Source organism: Agrilus planipennis, unplaced genomic scaffold, assembly GCF_000699045.2.
Source record: "Agrilus planipennis isolate EAB-ADULT unplaced genomic scaffold, Apla_2.0 scaffold69, whole genome shotgun sequence".
Lineage (NCBI taxonomy): Eukaryota > Metazoa > Arthropoda > Insecta > Coleoptera > Buprestidae > Agrilus > Agrilus planipennis.
In genome coordinates this window covers 385,740-404,369 of record NW_020438962.1, presented here as the reverse complement: position 1 = coordinate 404,369, position 18,630 = coordinate 385,740, and the positions used below count along the sequence as shown (strand labels likewise).

The 18,630-nt window shown below is 32.6% G+C and overlaps 7 protein-coding genes across 10 annotated transcripts; 3 read left to right on the top strand and 4 right to left on the bottom strand.

Annotated features, from left to right (window-relative positions):
- The first annotated feature begins 526 nt into the window (after positions 1-526).
- On the top strand, positions 527-938 carry LOC112904648. The gene is made up of 2 exons (XM_025975237.1): positions 527-696; positions 754-938. The coding sequence occupies exons 1-2, from the start codon at positions 635-637 to the stop codon at positions 839-841; spliced, it is 150 nt and encodes a 49-aa protein (XP_025831022.1). The 5' UTR covers positions 527-634; the 3' UTR covers positions 842-938.
- Positions 939-977: 39 nt separating this feature from the next.
- Positions 978-3,506, top strand: LOC108735831 (N-acetylglucosamine-6-sulfatase-like). Of its 4 annotated transcripts, none has more exons than XM_025975230.1 (9): positions 978-1,106; positions 1,164-1,223; positions 1,275-1,481; positions 1,541-1,693; positions 1,775-1,948; positions 1,998-2,193; positions 2,253-2,578; positions 3,155-3,271; positions 3,334-3,506. In XM_025975230.1, exons 1-9 carry the CDS (start codon positions 993-995, stop codon positions 3,475-3,477), a joined length of 1,491 nt encoding a protein of 496 aa, XP_025831015.1. In that variant the 5' UTR covers positions 978-992; the 3' UTR covers positions 3,478-3,506. The 4 variants fall into 4 exon arrangements, with proteins under 4 accessions (XP_025831015.1, XP_025831014.1, XP_018323514.1 ...); XM_018468013.1 differs by having other exon boundaries at positions 1,082-1,106; positions 1,164-1,233; positions 1,307-1,481; XM_025975229.1 differs by having other exon boundaries at positions 1,541-1,948.
- LOC108735835 (peroxisomal biogenesis factor 19) lies at positions 3,502-4,794 on the bottom strand. Its single transcript, XM_018468017.2, has 5 exons — positions 4,622-4,794; positions 4,327-4,566; positions 4,015-4,265; positions 3,772-3,963; positions 3,502-3,716 (listed from the first exon to the last, which is right to left on the bottom strand). Exons 1-5 carry the CDS (start codon positions 4,695-4,697, stop codon positions 3,609-3,611), a joined length of 867 nt encoding a protein of 288 aa, XP_018323519.1. The 5' UTR covers positions 4,698-4,794; the 3' UTR covers positions 3,502-3,608.
- A 306-nt stretch (positions 4,795-5,100) lies between these two features.
- Positions 5,101-11,721, bottom strand: LOC108735792 (carboxypeptidase D). Its single transcript, XM_025975227.1, has 19 exons — positions 11,189-11,721; positions 11,024-11,129; positions 10,746-10,875; positions 10,525-10,694; positions 10,155-10,464; positions 10,014-10,105; positions 9,720-9,947; positions 9,433-9,624; positions 9,177-9,262; positions 8,890-9,081; positions 8,586-8,828; positions 8,293-8,459; positions 7,664-7,931; positions 7,069-7,490; positions 6,705-6,967; positions 6,265-6,627; positions 5,905-6,186; positions 5,666-5,827; positions 5,101-5,558 (listed from the first exon to the last, which is right to left on the bottom strand). Exons 1-19 carry the CDS (start codon positions 11,618-11,620, stop codon positions 5,425-5,427), a joined length of 4,242 nt encoding a protein of 1,413 aa, XP_025831012.1. The 5' UTR covers positions 11,621-11,721; the 3' UTR covers positions 5,101-5,424.
- Positions 11,722-12,321: 600 nt separating this feature from the next.
- Positions 12,322-14,256, bottom strand: LOC112904644 (carboxypeptidase D-like). The gene is made up of 6 exons (XM_025975231.1): positions 13,675-14,256; positions 13,504-13,609; positions 13,285-13,414; positions 13,044-13,219; positions 12,680-12,989; positions 12,322-12,536 (listed from the first exon to the last, which is right to left on the bottom strand). The coding sequence occupies exons 1-6, from the start codon at positions 14,107-14,109 to the stop codon at positions 12,407-12,409; spliced, it is 1,287 nt and encodes a 428-aa protein (XP_025831016.1). The 5' UTR covers positions 14,110-14,256; the 3' UTR covers positions 12,322-12,406.
- A 197-nt stretch (positions 14,257-14,453) lies between these two features.
- On the bottom strand, positions 14,454-15,900 carry LOC108735791 (WSCD family member AAEL009094). The gene is made up of 4 exons (XM_025975220.1): positions 15,710-15,900; positions 15,403-15,601; positions 14,897-15,148; positions 14,454-14,842 (listed from the first exon to the last, which is right to left on the bottom strand). The coding sequence occupies exons 1-4, from the start codon at positions 15,860-15,862 to the stop codon at positions 14,454-14,456; spliced, it is 993 nt and encodes a 330-aa protein (XP_025831005.1). The 5' UTR covers positions 15,863-15,900.
- A 456-nt stretch (positions 15,901-16,356) lies between these two features.
- LOC108735833 (guanine nucleotide-binding protein subunit beta-like protein 1) lies at positions 16,357-18,589 on the top strand. Its single transcript, XM_025975234.1, has 4 exons — positions 16,357-16,449; positions 17,268-17,450; positions 17,608-18,099; positions 18,160-18,589. The coding sequence occupies exons 2-4, from the start codon at positions 17,301-17,303 to the stop codon at positions 18,457-18,459; spliced, it is 942 nt and encodes a 313-aa protein (XP_025831019.1). The 5' UTR covers positions 16,357-16,449; positions 17,268-17,300; the 3' UTR covers positions 18,460-18,589.
- The last annotated feature ends 41 nt before the right edge of the window (positions 18,590-18,630 follow it).

Genomic DNA, 18,630 nt, shown 5'->3' with positions numbered 1-18,630 from the left:
TTCTACTGCCTTTTTTATTTATTAAGAATCTACGTTAAAAGCCCAAAATACCCTTAATTTATTTCAAAAATATTTAAATTTAATCAAATACTTCAATAAAAATGTATTCCGTTCCCATTTTATTAAATTTAAACATCACAGAAGTGATTCAGGAACTTCTCCGTGTTGCTTTTTTATTATATAATTTCGCATACCAAATTTAATTTCGTCATTATTTTTGGTATCAGGAGAACATAAATCGCGAGTACGAAAAAGCGGCAATTATTAGTAACATATTTGGCCATTAGTGGCAGCACCTCCTGGGTCAACTACTATATTCAACGTTGCCACGAACGTTAAAATTAAAGTAAATCGACCACCTTTAAATTTAATGAATAGCATTTTTAATTAATAATATGCCTTAATTATCTATGAAAATCAAAGTGAAGCCATAATTAATCATAAGCAATAAAAGTTTCAAACTTATTATACTGTGAATTAAGTATCTGTTGTTTCGAGAAAATGTAGATTGAAATTTGACAATATTGCAATCGTTATCAATCGTACATAACCTACAAAATACAAGGTGAGAAAGCACTTAAATAAATAACGATTTTTTGAAAATATTCAAATTTATACCTAATAAAACAGTAAAATGACAAAACCAAATCCCCTTTCTGCATTTTTCAAAAGTCTGTACCGTGATGAGTTCAAATGGTAAGTGATATATGTCAGCACCCTGAATGGGCTTCTTAAAAGTTTTTTCTTTTCTAGGTCTCTAATAAAAAGCATTGGATTATTTGCTCTAGGAATAAGAATAGCTCAAGAATGTGCTGGCATGGAACTATTACCAAACCAATAATTCGTTCATTTCATTTGTTATAAAAGTAGCATCTGAATCTGATATACTTAGGTTATGTTAATTAAATTTCAATAAATGTGAATTTTCCTTTAAACTGTATTATCTGTGTTAAATGTCGTATAGTTTCGTTTAGTGAAGTGTCTTTTTGATAATGTTTATCACATTATTCCTGTTGCTATTAAAAACAATTAGTGGGAACACAAGTTTAAGTGCTAACGTAATACTAATAATAACAGATGATCAAGATGTACTATTAAATGGTTTGGTCAGTAGCTAAATCTAACATGTTATGCTAGAAACAGACTAAAACATACCTTTTCAGAAACCCATGTCAAAGACTGTGAAGCTACTTGGAAATAAAGGAGTTATTTTTGAAAATGCTGTAAGATTTTGTAAGACCCTGTTGTTTTAGTTTCTGAATATTTTGCTTTAGTATACAAATTCGCCTATCTGTTGTCCAAGTAGGAGCACCATTTTAACAGGAAAATACTTACACAATACCGGAGTTGTTAATAATTCACTGTCAGGGAACTGCTCAAGTGTTTTGTGGCAAAAAATGCATGAGCCCCATTCAGTGGCTCCCATTTTAAAAAAACACAAAGAATATGTCACTTTTTATTCTGGCAAATATTTAAATCAGGTCGGTAAGGTGTTAACAATTCAGTTAGAATAAATTATGTTAATTATTTATACATACAGTATGGCCATAAATCTGCAGGGGGTACAAGACATGTTCCTGAAGGATACGATTGGTGGATTGGCCTAAAAGGGAATTCTATCTATTACAATTATACTTTGTCAGTTAATGGCACAGCAAAGTACTTTAATGATGAATATTTAACAGATATTTTGGTAAATTTCCTTTTTTGCTTTTATTTTCTCTTTAAGGCGATTGTCAATGAAATATGGTTGAGTTTGGTTGTTTTATTTCAGAAAGAATATTCTTTAGACTTTCTAAATCAAAAATTTATCACCCAAACTCCGTTTTTTATGACGATAGCAACGCCAGCTCCCCACCAGCCATTTACCCCTGCAAACAGGCACAAGAAAAGTTTCCCTGGAACAAAAGTAATTCATACACCGTCATTTAATTTCTCATCAAAAGGGGTAAATAATAAACCAGAATTTGTGATTTTATTTAATTAAATAATTTTAGAAACACTGGATCGTTGGAATGCCCCCAAAAACATTACCTGAGGATGTATCTGAACTAGACAAATTCCAAAAATTACGAATGCAAAGTCTTTTAGCTGTAGACGAACTTGTAGAAAGTATTATTTACAAATTAGAAACCTTAAATTTGCTAAAGAGTACTTTTTTAATTTTTACATCAGATAATGGTTACCATTTAGGTGATTTTTTGCGTTTTTAGGGATAAAATACCCTTAATACAATAATTCTTTGATTTCAGGTCAATTTACTCAACCTTATGATAAAAGACAGCCTTATGAAACTGATATAAAAATCCCATTGATGATAAGGGGGCCCAAAATTAAAAAGAAAAGCATATTTAAAAGACCAGTTTCTTTAGTTGACTTGGCTCCAACTATTTTGGAAATGGCAAATATTAAAGGAACTGATTACCAATACCAAATGGATGGAAAATCGTTTTTGAAAAATATCAAAAAGTTTGGGGAACCCTCAGAAAATGATAAAGTTTTTGTGGAATACTTTGGAGAAACGAATGAAAGGGAATTTCATGAAGAATGTGACTTTATAACAGATCCTGATGTTTCTGTAAGTCTTTTTTTCATTTAATATTATATATAAAAAAAATATGAGTGCTATCAGCACAGGCCAAAAAAGTATTACGTAAATGAAAGTTAGTATCAGCATGTTATGCTGAAGTGTACGATGTGTTGCATACTTATTTACAAACAATTCCTTTAAATTTTAATCATTGATTACTATACATCTATTAAAAAACCATAATGGGCGACATCAGTAACAATGCGACAACAATTGAAAACGAATGATGGCCGACAACTTCAACAATTAAAAAAATGATGGCCGACTACTGCAACAATTAGAAAAGAATGATGGCCGACAACTGCAACAATTAGAAAAGAATGATGGCCGACACTACGTCATAGTAGTGCAATAAAAATGGCCGGGGGAGGGGAAGAACTAGTATTTAATAATATAAGTTTTTTTAACATTAAATAGAAGTTATTGGTACAGAAATTATCAAGCAGCACTCTTAATATTTCTGCTAGAAGATTAATATCTAATATAGATCTTTTTTATTATTATAACTAAAATTTATTGTATATAAAATATTGGTAATTCAAGAAACAATTATTTCTTTTTAAGCACTGTACTCAAGATGCTTGGTGTAAATGCAGTGATTCAAAGAATAACACTTTTACCTGCGTGATAACCTTTTTAAATAACAAAAGCATCAAATTCTGCAAATTTCAGGACAACCAGGTAAGTAACACGATTCGGTCATTTTAAGACAACTCCTTAATAATTTTTAATATGCTTTACAGAACTTTACCGAAGTTTATGACTTAAAAACCGACCCCTACGAATTGCATAATATTTTTGAGAACTTTAATAAGTCTTTAAGAAAATATTATGAAGAATTGTTGGAAACTTTCAAGAATTGCAAGGGAAATCAGTGCAATTTTTAAGTTATACATTGAAATAAAAAAATGTTCAAGAGTTGTAATATTTTTATTTTATTTAACATACCCTTCATATAAATAAAAAAGCTAAATGTCTAACAAATATCACTTTCATTTTTAACAAAAAAAAGCTTATCCTACATCTGTGTGCACTGATCTTTCGCCATTTGTTCGTTAAAGGGGGGTAAACAGTCTACTTGCACATTTTCTATAAGTTCCTTAGGAGGTTGTCCATAATCTTGCAACTAAAAATAAGATATAAATTACCACAAAAATGTCTTTTCAATCTAATAAACTTACCTTTTGCATAAGTGTTAAAACTTTTTCAAATCTTTGTTTTTTTTGCTCATCTGTATCAGTCTCCTTTTCTTTCTCTAATTCATTACAAACTTCTTTCATGACTTCCTGCTGTTTTTCATACTTCTCTACTTGCTCTGTTGGCAATGATCCCCCATTTGCTGAGAGCCACAAAGGGTATTTCTCCATGAGATCCTATAAAAGCTGATAATAATAAAAACAAACTATTACCATACCAACTATTACTTTTAAACTGGGATAAAGGACTTCCTTAGACAAGAGAGTTTGCATCATGTCTTGCATGAAAGGTAAAAAGGCATTTTCATCGCCACTTTGACCACCAAACATGTTTAATAAGTCTTGTTCAGAGAATGGGTTACGCAAGTTTTCTGTGCCTTGTGACAAGTCTTGTAATGTCTGTGATATTGTGGTTGATAAACTAGAATTAGGTGCTGGTGCTGCCTGACTAGGATTTGTCGCAATTTGAGCTGCTGCTTCTGATAATAGATAATAAAAGTTCACTGACGTAACACCACTTCAAAAAGACAATTTATTTACCTGCCATTCTCTGAAAACTTTGCTGTAAACCTTCTGGTGTTACCTGTACACCGTTCGTTTCTAACAATTTTGCAATGTTAGACTCAAATTGTGCAGCAGCCTGCTTAATAAACTCATCAGACCATTCGGCATCCTCAGAAACTTCAATATTTCCATCTTCCACTGTTACTGCTTCTGACTTATTTTCAAGCTCTGTTTTACTATTGCTAGACGGTGCTTTAGAGAAGTCCTGCAAGGCACCTAAAATAACAATCTATTACATAATTATCCAGGATTAAATTAGACTTACACATACTGTCCAAAAGTTCTGATAATTCCTTATCATCCTCTTCTGTGGCTTTCTTGTTAACATCTTTAGCTTCTTCTGACATTTTTAACGTTTAATTAAAGAATCTAACTAATTATTCAAGCTAATTTATTTATTTTATCATATGAACAACGTAGACGACGTAACGAGGTTAGGTAACATTTAAATGAACAAGAAGAAGAAAAATTGGGAGTTGTATTCGCCTTTATGATACGTAAGTAATCGCAAAATAAAACCTAACTGAAACTGATCTTGTAAATATGAATTAAAAACAGTATAAATACTATAAAATGCTATTTAGTATGCTCTTTACTGTTTAAATGTGTATAAAAACCTAAATAACTGTAATTTCTCATATATTATTACCAACAAGACTTCACCTATTCAACAAAAAAATTACCTAATTTCAACACAAAATAGGGCTTTTATTTTTATTTAAATGAAACATTTATTTGTGTAATTAGATGCCATTTTATTCATTTTACTAAAATTTCCTAAGCTATGAGTATAAATATAGAAATGATGGTCTTTTTAATACTGTTACTTAATCTAGTTAACAATAACTTAAAAAACTAAAATTAATCTTAGCACAAAACAAAATGTTTACAAACAATAAAAAATTGAGGTCTAAAATAACAATAAATATGTATATACATGTGCAAAACCAACAAAATATATGGCAACAAACCAAATTAAAATTTCAAAAATTATTGCAATTATCATACTTTTTCTTATTTCTTTAAAAGAATTTGGTAAACAAATAAAATTGAGATAAAAATAAATAAACCACACTACGTAGATTTCGAAGGCACTTTCTGATACTTTTCCATTTGCATAAGGACAATTTCATCAGATCTTTCAGAATCAGATTCAGTCTCATCGTCGTCGTTATCATAATATGGTCTTGTAATAAACTTAGTAGCATCTTAAAAAAAATAAATAATCAACTTCAGGACAATTTTTGTATTCCTAACCTGATAAGAACGTCTTTGACTGATTATTACTTAAAAAGTAGTTAATATTAAAAGAAACCTTTAAAAGGGGCGGTGAAAAGATCCGTTTCCTTGGTCTCATCCATATCCCTAAAGTCATCATACATCTCCTGAGACAACAGCCCATACTCCTTATCTCTTCGATTCTTGCACATGGTGTAACAGACAAAAACAACACCCATTATAAACAACCCTGCCATTCCTGTAATTCAACAAATCCAACATACGGGTGATAGCAAATATCTAATAATATAATAATAATAATAATAAATTACTCACCTGCAATTATAATGAAAGCGAGCCGAGGCAGTCCAGCAACTGTGGTGTCCCTTTCCATAGAGATCATTAACATTTTAGGGGGTAAATTTAGTTCCAGCGGAGGTAACTCCGTATATTTTACATTTGGTAGATACCCTGAGGCTTGCACTTTAACTGTGTACTTCCCCGGTTGTAAAGTAACCGAATATTTCCCGTTGCCGTCAGTATAAACTGTTGTATTCGTTTCGACAATTGTTAATTCCGCTTTTGCTATTGGACGATTTAGTGAATCTCTTACATATCCTGTAAAAGTACCCGTTTTACTTATTTGTGATATATTACACGGATGAAATTAAATTGTAACATTAATAATTTTCTTACCAATTATTCCTGTACTTTCGAGTCCTTTATCTAGTGGTTCATGGCTCTCACCTTCGGCTACCACCTGTTGCTGTTTCCTATGCTCTTGCCCTTGCTGTTTATCATGGTCCCTGTCTGCTGAATCTGAAATCTCGTTTAAAACGACCCTCACAAAGAGAAGACTGTTTTCGTTAACGGAAACGTCAATGTGGCTTGTTTGGTAATTGTGGCAGCTGACCTCGACCCTGTACTGACCCGGTGGCAACATAATCTTGAAATGCGCCAAATTCTTCGTCACCTCGAACATTTTTCGTAAACCCTCCACTTTAACGGTAGCATTGTGCATAGGTTTTTGACTTCTATCCAGTACATAGCCCTGAATACCTGATTATAAAATAATCTTTTTTATCTTCAAATTATTATTCTTCTTGACTTTTTTCTTAAGCAGAATGTTTACAAACCTGTTCGAATGTTCGCCAAAAATGCCATGACCGGATCCACTGTGCGTCTCCAAATATAAGGGATGTTTTCTACAGCAGGGTATTCGCAGCAGTCGACATTTGCAGTAAAAACTGGTACATCGTATTCGTTGTAAATAAAATCGGTCAGAACGGCATCAGTGCCCGTCACCACTCTGTTGCAATCTTTTTTAGACTTTAATGCGTTCACAAACTTCTCCGCAAATTTTTTGAATAAATCTAGGGGTTGGTTACTAGTCGGATACCTTTACAAATTCACAAAATAATTACTGTTAGAACCCCCGTAAGTGGTTAACTCCTAAGGGAGCCTAAATACATACCATAACTTATACAAAACATTACTTACGTTATACCTAGTCGACCCCCTTCGATATTAAGCACCAAATCGAACCTTTCTTCGAGTAACAAATGTTTAAAAGCGTTCGCAGTCTGTTGAATTTTGTTGGCCCTATTGCCCATTTTCAGTATCTGATCTCCGACTTGTCTGAAGTCGGCCGTGATATTGTTACACACTTCGGTTTCCGGTTCGACGCCCCCAACGTCAAATTTCAAGTATTCGCCCCAAATCTTCTCGAATTCCTTATCGATAACGGGCACGACATAAATAACCGAATTCTCAAGGATATGGACGATCGTGGGATCTTGGTAATGGTACCCTTGCAATAGATGGCGGGCCATATTCAGGGACAATTCGCGTCCCAGGGGCTGAGTGGCATACAGGTTGCCGATTATAGCTAAACGGTACTTTGTCTCGTCCGACGTCTCTATCTAAAATAGAGATAATAAATGCAATAAAAAATAGAGAATTTATATCATAAACTATGTGTGTTACATAAGAAGGGAGTCGGGACACTGGGTACAGGAATGGGAACATAACTGGAAAAAAAATGAAAAGTGCAATATAATAATAAATTATCCCTTTAGTAAATAGTAACAAATACCTTGTCTGTGATTTTCAAGGACCTTATTGACATAGAAACAAAGTTGTCTCCAGCATCAAACGATGCAGAGGAGGGATATTTGTTCTCCAGGTCGGCCATGACAGCGTAAATTTCGTTATTGAAATGATAACGAGGGTTGTACTGATTTTCTTGAATACCAAAGTCATACGCGCTCGCCCAATGCAAAGGGTCGTCCCTCATTAACGAAATTTTAAGATGAAGAGACCCTGAAGGGGGTATAACGATTTCCTGGGTAAACGTTTCGAACCTTCAAACGAAAATAAAATAAAATTAAAATAATTGTGAAAAGAAAAAGTAATGTATACATGTAAAGACGAAACAGAAGTCAAAAAAGAATGAAGCAAAACGAAAATTTTACTTTTGAGAACATCAAAGTCCTTTAATAAAATGAATTACCAAGAATAAGTTACCAAGAAAAATAATTAATAATTCGCATTAACATATTATTATGTATCTTTTATAATGTCTAACAAAGAGAATTATTAAATACATTGTACAAGATGAACAAAAGTACAAACGAAACACATTTCTACATTGCAAAAGGAACAATTGAATAAGGGATTCATTTTTAGGATTTTCGAAAATTTTCACTTTATAAAATTAGTTACCCTTTCGCACTGACAGTCAAATTGTACTTTCCCGGCAATAGGATCCGCCAATAGTCTCCATCTTTGGCACTTCGAACAACGAAGTCTATTCCTTCAACCCTTATTTCTGCATTGGGTATCGGGTGCCCTATCGTACTCGACACAAACCCTTTAACGCCCTTGTGAACCTACACGTGCCGTGCCGAAGAAAAGAAAACAAAAACGTACTCGAACATTAAAAAAAAGCAAACGAAAACAAAACATAAAAAGCAATAAAAACAATAAAAAATAAAAAACTTATAATAAAAGAATACCTGTTCAATGTATGTCAAAAGGGCTTCCCTGTTGTCCATCCAATATTGGGGCAAAGTACTCGCATAAGGGAATTTGTCACAGCCTAACTCCAATGTGATCTCCATGCAACCAGCAAAAACGTAATTCCAGTCTTGCATCCCTCCTGTGACCGTGTACCACTCATTCCCATTAGTTATACCCTCCTTAAAATGTTCCTTAGGGAACTGAGGGCACGCAACACCATTGTGCATGGTTCTATGAGCCTACAGAATTTAAACGATCACATAAAATTTATTAAAAAAGAAAAGACAATTTTGGTATTACATTTGAATAAACGCTTGCAAGATATCGAAAGACGGCGTCATCTGGGGAGGGACTTGCTTTTCCCCATCGGCCATCATCGAACGGGTAGTTGGCAACTAGGGCACCGTTGTGCAAGTTGGCAGACAGTACAAAAGGTTCCGACAAAATCCACTTCATCACGGCTTTCGTTTCCGGTTCAGTGATCCGATTATACTGAAATTAAAGCAATAAAAACAAAGCCACAAAGCAGACTCCCTGTGGCCACAATAGCAAACTGTGGGCAATAACCCAATTAATCGATTTCTCACCTCGTTCACGCCCAATCGATCCGGAAAGTTCCGGTTCAAGTCTACGCCGTGGGCATTGGCTCGACCTACACCGCTGCTAAGATCACCTGAAATTAAATGTCCCAACAATAGTTATTCTGAAATATAGACGATCCCTTATTAATGTTTTTGGTAACTTATTAGTCAGAGACAGGAAAGAGTGGAGGTGTGTGTCCAACCAGTCTTAGGACTGACGACCTTATAATGATGATTAGTAGAGTAAAAATTGTTTTCATACCTTCATGAGCCATTTCATATCCATCTGGATTCATACTGGGCATAATATGGATCCTTGTGGTATCCAACATCTTTGTAACTCGTTGATCCGTCCCATAATTTTCGCAAAGGTACTTAATAAGCAAAAGAAGTAATTCTCGACCTACGACCTCGTTACCATGCATATTGGCAACAAATTTAAATTCCGGCTTTCCTATTAATGACATAATACGTATATAGTCCAATAAATGATAAGATATGAGACAATTAAATTAACAGTCAGCGCGAAAAATAGGAACAAGATCATACCTGGCACATGTTCAAATGGTGTACTGCTTACAGTCATAACATACAGTTCTCTGCCTTGCACTGACTGACCAACACTTTTCAAAAACGTAATGTTGGGGTAAGTTTCATTCATTTCTTGCAAAAATTTTTCCAACTCTTTGTAATTGTGATGCTTGAATTCAGGCTTCATTACAAATCCATACTCGTCAGTTAATGGACTTGAAATGTTTTTAAGATTCTGATAATTCCCTACAACAATTGTTTAGAATAATAGTATTAATTGTATAAATATTATAGATATGGGAAACATGTTACCTGCTTGAGAAACTTCCCTTTTTAGCTTAAAATTCTGAAGGGTTGCCCCGTTCTGTCCAACCTTAACCGTAGCAACTTCAGAGGGTAGAAAACTAAGAAAAATCATGTTAAAAAAAGTTAATAATATTTTACGGAACTTACCCATAAGCCACCACATAAATTTCATATTCTCCAGGTACCAAAAGCCTCCAATATTCTCCTTTATTCGAAGTAGTGACGTTATGCCCCACACCTTTCACCACAACGTCAGCTCTTACAATAGGTGTCCCATCCTCGTCCGTAACAAGCCCTTTAACCCCCCAATGACTACTTTCTATAAAGGAAAGCAATGATTCTTTATTTCTCTGCCACTCATCCCTTAAAGTGTTTGCATAGGGATATTTACAACAACTTAATTCGAACGTTATTTCAAAACAGTTTGAATGAAGGTAGTTAAAGTCCTGCATTCCCCCTAGAACATTAATAAAAGCAGGTATTAATGTTGCAAAAACGTTTTCATTTATTTATTTACCATGGACATCGTACCAGTAGGCCCCATTTGTAGTACCATCATGAAATGTGTCATCAGGGCATGCAGTACCACTGTGCATGAGGGGGTTCGCTTTTGCATAGACAGAAGCCAATGATTTAAAAAGGCTATTGTCTGGGGTCAGGCTCTCTACACAACATGTCACATTTCCACTGCAAAATTATTTTTTACATTTTTAATTAAATTAAACTCCTTCAACTTACTCAGCATCATCATATGGATAACTGGCCACAACTGAACCCCCATGTAAATTACCAGACAAAACAAATGGTTGGGAGACAATCCAGGACATCAAAGCCACTGTTTCAGGCTGTTTATCTTTTATAAGTGACCCTATAAAAAGCCATGTAAATAGTAAATTTACCCATAAGGGTCATAACAAGTACTACAACTTTTTTATACGTTTTGTTTATAATTATTAAAAACAAAAAGAGTGCAAATTCATCAGACATAAGATACCTTCCTCCACAATTTTTAATACCTGATTTAACAACTGGATCAAACTGATCTGGAAAGTCCCTGTTTAAGTCAATGTTATTGGCATTTTGTCGACCAGAAAAATCACTTTTAGATTCACACTTTCCTTCCTATAAAATGATTTCTGAGATGTAATTTGTACCCCTTTAATTATTGAAAACAAACATACCTCAGAGGCTTCAAAACCATCAGGATTCATAGAGGGCATTAAAAAAATGTCTGTAGAGTCAACTAATTTCGTTATTCTATTATCATTGCCATAATTAATTAATAAATATTGGGCCAAATAAATCATCAGTTGTCGCCCCACAGCCTCATCACCATGCATATTAGCAACATATTTAAACATAGGAGTTAAGAGGTTTCTCTTTCCTGCCCCCTTATTTATTTCAATTGCCCAAAGATCCCTGTTTTGTACACTTTTTCCTATGCTGTGTAGTCTCGTTAAATTGGGATAATTAGCCGCTAATTGATGAAACAAAGACGTCAATTCTTCATAATTGTTATATTTTTCTTCTGACAAAAAGCCCTCGTTTAACACAGGAATTGAGACACAAAATTTCACACTCGTCACCACAATTAAAACTATTAAAACCTTCATTTTATTAAACTAAAACAGCAGTTCTATAATTTAGTTGTTTACTGTTTAAATAAAACATGTGTTAATGAAATCACGATGACGTTAATCAACCATGACAGCTGTTTTTGACGTCTGAATCACAGAATAAAAACAAAACATGAACCATAGAAGACCAAACAGACAATAGTTGCGTTCATTTTGAACCATCTAAGAAATTTAATTAAAACAGTCTCACGTACAGGCAAATTTCTAACTTTTGAAAGGATTTAGTAAACGGTAAGGTTCAGGTTGGATAAGGTTTGCTCAATTAATGAACAAATTGCAGTGTTAATAAAAAAAATAAATGTTGCCTTATATGTTGTATTTATAACAAAATTTTTACAAAAAAGGAAAGGATTTACTAAGCTTAAAATAATTTTTATACCTTACCGTACCCAAAAGTATATAATTACATTTTAAAACTACAAAAAAAAAGTAGTAGCAAAAATAAGTACTTAAATATTAATATAAATGTCATGTTCAATTTAATCTAAAATTACGCATTTAAAAGTATTTTATCCTGAGATTTAAAACAATTCTATGCAGCACTAATCAAAAGAGAGCAGATATGACTTATCTTTTAAGATATGGAATGTATAATTCTACGTTATTATTACAAAATGCATCTTATTGTGCACAACACAGTTTAAAATGCAGACTAGTGACTAAAGAGTATTAATAAAGGTAACAATTATTGCTTTAAACATCACATAATTTCAACTTTAAAGTTTGAAAACAAGACTGGATAAACAGTTATTATATATCACATTACCAAATCCAAAGATTATCAACATCTGAATCTGATTTTGCAGTTCCATTGAGTCTTTTCAATTTAAAATTCTGAACTACTGTTTGGCCTTCTGGAACCTCAACATGCACAAGATCAGACAGTCTAAAACTGTAAAAAAGAATGTACTAAAGTTAGTTCCAACAATAACATCGAAGAAACTTTTTTAACTAAAATTCGTTTTATGGACTCAAAATTAGATAATTATTGGGGAAAACTTAACTAATAGCCTTTATTACAGCCGGAAAACTCACCCATTAGCAGTAGCTCTCATTTGGTACTTCCCAGGCAGCAAAAGTCTCCAATATTCTCCCCTATTAGATGTTGTGACATTATGATCAATCCCCTCAACAACAACATCAGCATCCAAGATTGGTTCTCCATCTTCATCTGTAACAACCCCTTTAACACCCCAGTGGACACTCTCAATATATGAAATCAACGGTTCCTTATTCCTCTCCCATTCAGTTGCTAAAGTGCTTGCAGGTGGGAATTTGCAACAACTCAATTCAAATGTAACTTCAAAGCAATTGGAATGTATATAATTAAAATCTTGCATTCCCCCTTAAAAATACAGTTTTTTCACTCTTTAAGTATTCCTTAGAAAATTACCCTTACCATTAACTTCATACCAATAAGCACCATTGGTAATCCCCCTGGCAAAGTGGTCATGAGGACAAGTATTTCCCCTGCGCATCAGGGGGTGCTTTTCAGCGTAAACGAGGGCTAATTTTTTAAAAAGTTCATTGTCAGGAGATTTACTTTCCTTACAACAACGTCTTTTATTTGCTGTACTGAAAAAAAATTAATAGATTAATAACAAAAGAGAATTATTTTTGCCATGTTTAAAGAAACTTACGCTGAATTATCATAGGGATAACTGGCAACAACAGCTCCACCATGTAGATTTCCAGATAACACAAAAGGTCTAGACGTTATCCAGGTCATGAGAGCTACAGTTTCAGGTTGTCTTCCTGATAAAGTTGTTCCTTATGTTACAAAACAAACATAAAATAAAACAAAATGAATTTCAAGATTAATAAATATTTTGAATGTCATTTATAAGTAGTTGATTTACCTGTTTTAGCAACTGGGTCAAACTGATCAGGAAAATCCCTGTTTAGATCCACTCGCCTAACATTTTCTCTCCCAATATAGTTAATTTTTGATTCACAGCGTCCTTCCTACATTATATAACAAGAAATTTAATTACTTAACATTGCTTATAATAATTTGAGAAAAACCTTACTTGAGAATGTTCAAACCCATCAGGATTCATTGAAGGCATTAAAAATATATCTGTGGTATCAACAAGTCTGGTCAATCTTGGATCCTTCCCATAATTATACAATAAATACTGGGCCAAATATATCAACAACTGTCTACCTACAGACTCGTCTCCATGCATGTTAGCAACATATTTAAACATAGGAGTAAGCAAACTACGGTTGGAAGGGTTTTTGTTTATTTCTAATGCCCACAGGTCTCTATCTTCGACACTTTTCCCAATACTATGTAACTTTACCAAATTAGGATATAGAGATTCAAGGTTTTTGAGTAACGAGGTCAATTCCGTGTAATTTTCATACTTAGGATTATCAAGGAAACTTTCATCAACTGTTAAAACAGCACAAGAACTCAGTTGAATAACTAAAACTACACTAATTCCAATTAATAACCACATTTTTCGTAAATCTACTTAAAGAATGAATTAAAGAGAACACTTTACTGCATATTTCACTAAAATTTATTGAGTTTAACAATTCTTTAAACCGTTTAATAACGGAATTTGACGTTTTTGTTTTTGTTTGCACATCTTTTTAATTTTAACTCTGTGACCTTGTGGCCTACTAAACTAAATTATTCCATTCAGCCACTTTTATTAAACTCTAAATATAATTATTAACAAAAAAAAAATACAATCTTCCATGCCTTTTTCATTAGCTAAACTACACAAAATTTAAAAAACCAAATAAAATAATTACTCCAGATTTTTATAAATATTTATTCTGAAAGAAAAACATGAAATTAAATGAAACAGGTATAGCTTTTAATAAATTCCAAAAACGAGAATGTAGCATTTTTTGCAACTGTTTTAACATTTCTTTGCTCCACAATATTGTCAATATACTTTTCGGCTTCTTGCACTTTTTTTATGAAACCTTTAATCAAGATGGGACCTCCTGATGGTAACAGGGGTCGTTTAAAAAGGCCCTTTTTTTGTTTAATTGTGCACGACAGCGAACTTTTGTTCACAGAAACGTCAAGAAATTGAAGTACATTTAAAAGATTAGTTTCTAAATCGGAAATCATATCTTCATAACGAATTAAATACACAGGACCTGTAAAATTTTTTAGCCAATCTGCGTAGAAGTTTTTCCACTCTTTTAATGACTCCTGCAGGAAATTTGTCCATACTATACATGAAAAAATATAGTTTACACTTTTTTATCAAATATGTATATAAGTACCTTCATATGCATTCGAGTACAGCAAAAATGAACTGGCAAATCCCATATGACCGCCATATTTTCGATTAAATTCTGCCTGAATTGCAGGTATGGCGTTTCTAATTAATATTATAGATTTTTTAAACTGTTTTTGAGCTACAGGACCGTATTCGTGCGTTTTTACTACTAATACAGAACTATTAGTTATACCTTCACCAGGAAAACCATTTATTAATAACGTTTGGTCCGTATAAACAGAGCCAGTATAAAAACCTACAATCTTATACATTTAGAATAGTATCAGTAGAAAATACCTTAATTAGATGAACTTTTCTATAAGAGGCATCGGCGAATTAGTATGTGCCACACGGGCGGCCCACATTTGATTCCTTACAGATGCAATAGTTTTTTTATTGTAAATTTTTTATGATAAGTAAAATAAATTAATCGAAAATCGACCACATGCAATTGTACAAGTAAAAAGGGTTTGTAAATTCTAAACAACAAGAAGTAAAATAATTATTTGCCTGTAGCTTGTTGAAGTAAATATCTAAGCCATGTATTACCACTCCCGGGATATGAAACTAAAGCTGTTGGGTCCCTTTTTTCGTTGATATACTTCATTTTTGAACATAAACTTAATTTATCTTTTTTGAAATCAAATGGATCTACTCCCGTATCAAATTCATCTTTAAAATCCAGTTTTACGAAAACTTCATCGTCGACCTAAAATTGTTCCCTGTTTGTTTTAGTTTGTTTAATAATCTGTTACGATCTAAAAAGTATACGTATAATAAGTCCTTGATTAATGTAATAGGCAAAAATATTTTTCACCTGAGCGTATGGTCCATCAAGGCTTGGCTTCATCTTTAATGAAATTATAATCACGCAACTAATAACAACCAAAAGTAATTTAATTAGTATTATAAAATATAAACACCTGATACGTTTAAAAGATTCTTTAAAGAAAAATGAACTTATATTCATCTTTTAGCAGAATTAAAATGATATGTTAAATGCATTCATACAAGATGTCATAAAAAGTAATTTAGTTTACATGTTACTATGGCTTTTTTTAAATCATGTGGGGAATTAAGTATTTCTTTTGATTAATTGTCATGAATTAATAATGAATGGGTCTTTTTATAGATTTAAGAAAATTGACCTTAATATTTTTTCATGCTTTTATTTATTTTGATCCCGCCACATTCAAAATATCTTCCTGTATTGACAGTGACGTAATAGTTTTAGTGTCGCAACATAAAATATTTATAAGGGCAAATTTAATAAATATTTTTGCATAAATAGCTCTTATATGTTTATAGTAAGTCTCAAAAGTAATTTGAACAAAATCGTACATTTATTTTTCGAAAAAACATGAATTTTGTGAAATCATAATGGCGTCGCATTGTTTAGTAACCGAGGTTATAAAAGCTCCTGCAACTTGTGTTTGGAGTGCATTTGATATATGATAGGTGTTACTGCGACAGTTTGAACTAAGAGTTGTTATTTACATGTAAATATGTGAATAATTTGTGTTGTTTGTACACGGAAAAGACCTAACTTTCATAAAGNCTCCTATTTGATACCACTCTCTATCATACATACACAAGACATGTTACGGCATACACAAGCGAACCGTGCTACCGGTCTTTCCGCACTCTTAATAAACATAATTTCCGGACTTTAATTCCATATATGATCCAGTACTTTCGATCTGCTAACTGTTAATTATAACTTTCAATTCTTTGACAAATATCATTTGATTTTTATTTAAATGAACGACGAGCTAAATTATTTATATAATATAATAATTTTGCTATGTTTTTGACAATCATTCAAAAGGGGATCTTTGGTTAATTACAATTTTTTTACATCTATAAATGAAAAACGGGATACTGCTGTTCTGTCATATAATTTTTATATTTATTTACTTACAATAAATCATCACTAAAATAAAGATAAATATGTTTTTTCTCGTTTCTACAAGTAAATGCAAAAATCCATAAAATTTACAGAAACGTAACCATCATTTGCAGTTTTTGTATTTATCTTATTGGTGCCGATAGAAGTAGCACTCACATTTTACTCATTAAGTTAATATCTTTGTTTTGTCTCTGTCTATCTGTTTGTTGTCTACATTTCTCGGCAACAAAATGCGTTTGCAATATTTTCTTTTTTTGGTTTTTCTCTTTGTTTTTTATTTAAAGTTAGAAAAAAACCAAAAATTGAGATAATACAATAGATTAGAACACCGACACTTATACTGTTATTAATATTTTAAATATGATTAATGCAAAAGTATTTGGAAGGACACAATTTTCAATCGACAAGAAGCACAATTTATTACTTTTTAATTTAAAACGTTTATTATAAGATATATTGTGAACAGACCTGGTGATAAATAAGTTTTTAATATTACGAAATGGCTGTATTACCGCCAGATCCTGTATTCTGTTTAAAAAGTGATATGGGATATGTCCATAGCCTCTGTTTTGCTGATAATGAAGAAAATTTTTCAAAAACATTATATGCCGCAACAGAATCTGGTTTTGTGTATGTATGGGACCTCGATGTAAGTCATTAAATTATTTTTAATAAAAATTAGCGGCCAAAATATTCGTAAAGCAAAAATTAAAGAACATGACATTATACTAACCATTAATTTTATATTTGCCGTTTAATTTTAATAATTAACATATTTTTTATTCTGAATGTATTGTTTGCAACAGACGAATCGTCTGAAATGGAAGCAAATGTTAGGGACTTCAATTCAGGTCATACATTCAATAGGAAATGACCTAATAACCCAGGAAAAAATGGGTTCAATTAAAAGATGGGCTGTGAATGAAAGTGAATTCATTTTGGTTCATGAGTATACTTGTTACGGGGGTTACTGTCGTAGCTTGTTAATGCAAAATAATGTACTTGTTATTCCACAAGAACAAAGCAAATTAGAAGCTTTGAGCATAACGAACATGGAAAAAGTACAGACTTTTCTCCCAGAAAACAACAATCTTGGCAATGCCATGTGTTTACAGAAAGTTGAATTAGACAAAACTATTTATATATTAGCAGGTTATGAAACTGGTGATGTTCTCCTATGGAATTTTTCATCAGGGACGTTATGTGGTCATATAAAACTTAGAGAATGCATAACTTCACTAACATTTGACCCCATTACGTGTAGAGGAATTTGTGGGAATTCAACCAATGTTCTTCAAGTATTAAGCGCACATTTAAATACCTAAACTGATGTAGAAACTTATTTTTATTTCTTTCAGGTCTTTACAATAAACAAGTCTTTTCAGATAACACTAAAATGCGAAATAACAGTCAGTAATGAGGGCTGTAATGTAGTCAAAATAAGACCAGATCGTAAAATATTTGTTGCAGGCAGCTGGAATGGTTTTCTTAGGGTTTTTTCATGGAAAAGCCTCAGACCTTTGGCTGTCCTCACAGAACATAAAAAGCCAGTTACAGATGTTCAGTTTTCACCTCTTCCTGTTAAACAGTGGGGTGGAAACATAATGGCAGCAAGCGGAGGGGATGGTATCATCTCCCTCTGGTACTTGTACAATTAATAAATGATGCTAATTCGCTAGCTGTGATTTATTGAATTAAATATTAAGTAATTATTTTTATTTATAAACTTTTACCTATTCAGAACAGGGGGGGACTGTACTTATAATAACGTTTGTAACTGTTTTTTTTTTAAGGAATAAATAGATTCTTAGAAAACAAGCTCTTTTATT

Excerpts from the sequence above, each read along its gene's own strand:
- LOC112904648 (XM_025975237.1), top strand. The coding sequence starts at position 635 with ATGACAAAACCAAATCCCCTTTCTGCATTTTTCAAAAGTCTGTACCGT. Across the intron at positions 697-753 it reads TACCGTGATGAGTTCAAATG|GTCTCTAATAAAAAGCATTG; the intron begins GTAAGTGATATA and ends TTTCTTTTCTAG.
- LOC108735831 (XM_025975229.1), top strand. The coding sequence starts at position 993 with ATGTTTATCACATTATTCCTGTTGCTATTAAAAACAATTAGTGGGAAC. Across the intron at positions 1,949-1,997 it reads TTAATTTCTCATCAAAAGGG|AAACACTGGATCGTTGGAAT; the intron begins GTAAATAATAAA and ends AAATAATTTTAG. Across the intron at positions 2,194-2,252 it reads AGATAATGGTTACCATTTAG|GTCAATTTACTCAACCTTAT; the intron begins GTGATTTTTTGC and ends CTTTGATTTCAG.
- LOC108735835 (XM_018468017.2), bottom strand. The coding sequence starts at position 4,697 with ATGTCAGAAGAAGCTAAAGATGTTAACAAGAAAGCCACAGAAGAGGAT. Across the intron at positions 4,266-4,326 it reads AAGTTTTCAGAGAATGGCAG|AAGCAGCAGCTCAAATTGCG; the intron begins GTAAATAAATTG and ends ATCTATTATCAG. Across the intron at positions 3,717-3,771 it reads TTTTAACACTTATGCAAAAG|TTGCAAGATTATGGACAACC; the intron begins GTAAGTTTATTA and ends TCTTATTTTTAG.
- LOC108735792 (XM_025975227.1), bottom strand. The coding sequence starts at position 11,620 with ATGAAGGTTTTAATAGTTTTAATTGTGGTGACGAGTGTGAAATTTTGT. Across the intron at positions 11,130-11,188 it reads ATGGTTTTGAAGCCTCTGAG|GAAGGAAAGTGTGAATCTAA; the intron begins GTATGTTTGTTT and ends ATCATTTTATAG. Across the intron at positions 8,460-8,585 it reads TTTTGACATACATTGAACAG|GTTCACAAGGGCGTTAAAGG; the intron begins GTATTCTTTTAT and ends CGGCACGTGTAG.
- LOC112904644 (XM_025975231.1), bottom strand. The coding sequence starts at position 14,109 with ATGTGGTTATTAATTGGAATTAGTGTAGTTTTAGTTATTCAACTGAGT. Across the intron at positions 13,415-13,503 it reads TGACCCAGTTGCTAAAACAG|GAACAACTTTATCAGGAAGA; the intron begins GTAAATCAACTA and ends TTGTAACATAAG. Across the intron at positions 12,990-13,043 it reads TTATTGGTATGAAGTTAATG|GGGGAATGCAAGATTTTAAT; the intron begins GTAAGGGTAATT and ends TGTATTTTTAAG.
- LOC108735791 (XM_025975220.1), bottom strand. The coding sequence starts at position 15,862 with ATGAATATAAGTTCATTTTTCTTTAAAGAATCTTTTAAACGTATCAGG. Across the intron at positions 15,602-15,709 it reads TTGATGGACCATACGCTCAG|GTCGACGATGAAGTTTTCGT; the intron begins GTGAAAAATATT and ends GAACAATTTTAG. Across the intron at positions 15,149-15,402 it reads TTTACTTCAACAAGCTACAG|GTTTTTATACTGGCTCTGTT; the intron begins GCAAATAATTAT and ends ATAAGATTGTAG.
- LOC108735833 (XM_025975234.1), top strand. The coding sequence starts at position 17,301 with ATGGCTGTATTACCGCCAGATCCTGTATTCTGTTTAAAAAGTGATATG. Across the intron at positions 17,451-17,607 it reads TGTATGTATGGGACCTCGAT|ACGAATCGTCTGAAATGGAA; the intron begins GTAAGTCATTAA and ends TGTTTGCAACAG. Across the intron at positions 18,100-18,159 it reads ATTCAACCAATGTTCTTCAA|GTCTTTACAATAAACAAGTC; the intron begins GTATTAAGCGCA and ends TATTTCTTTCAG.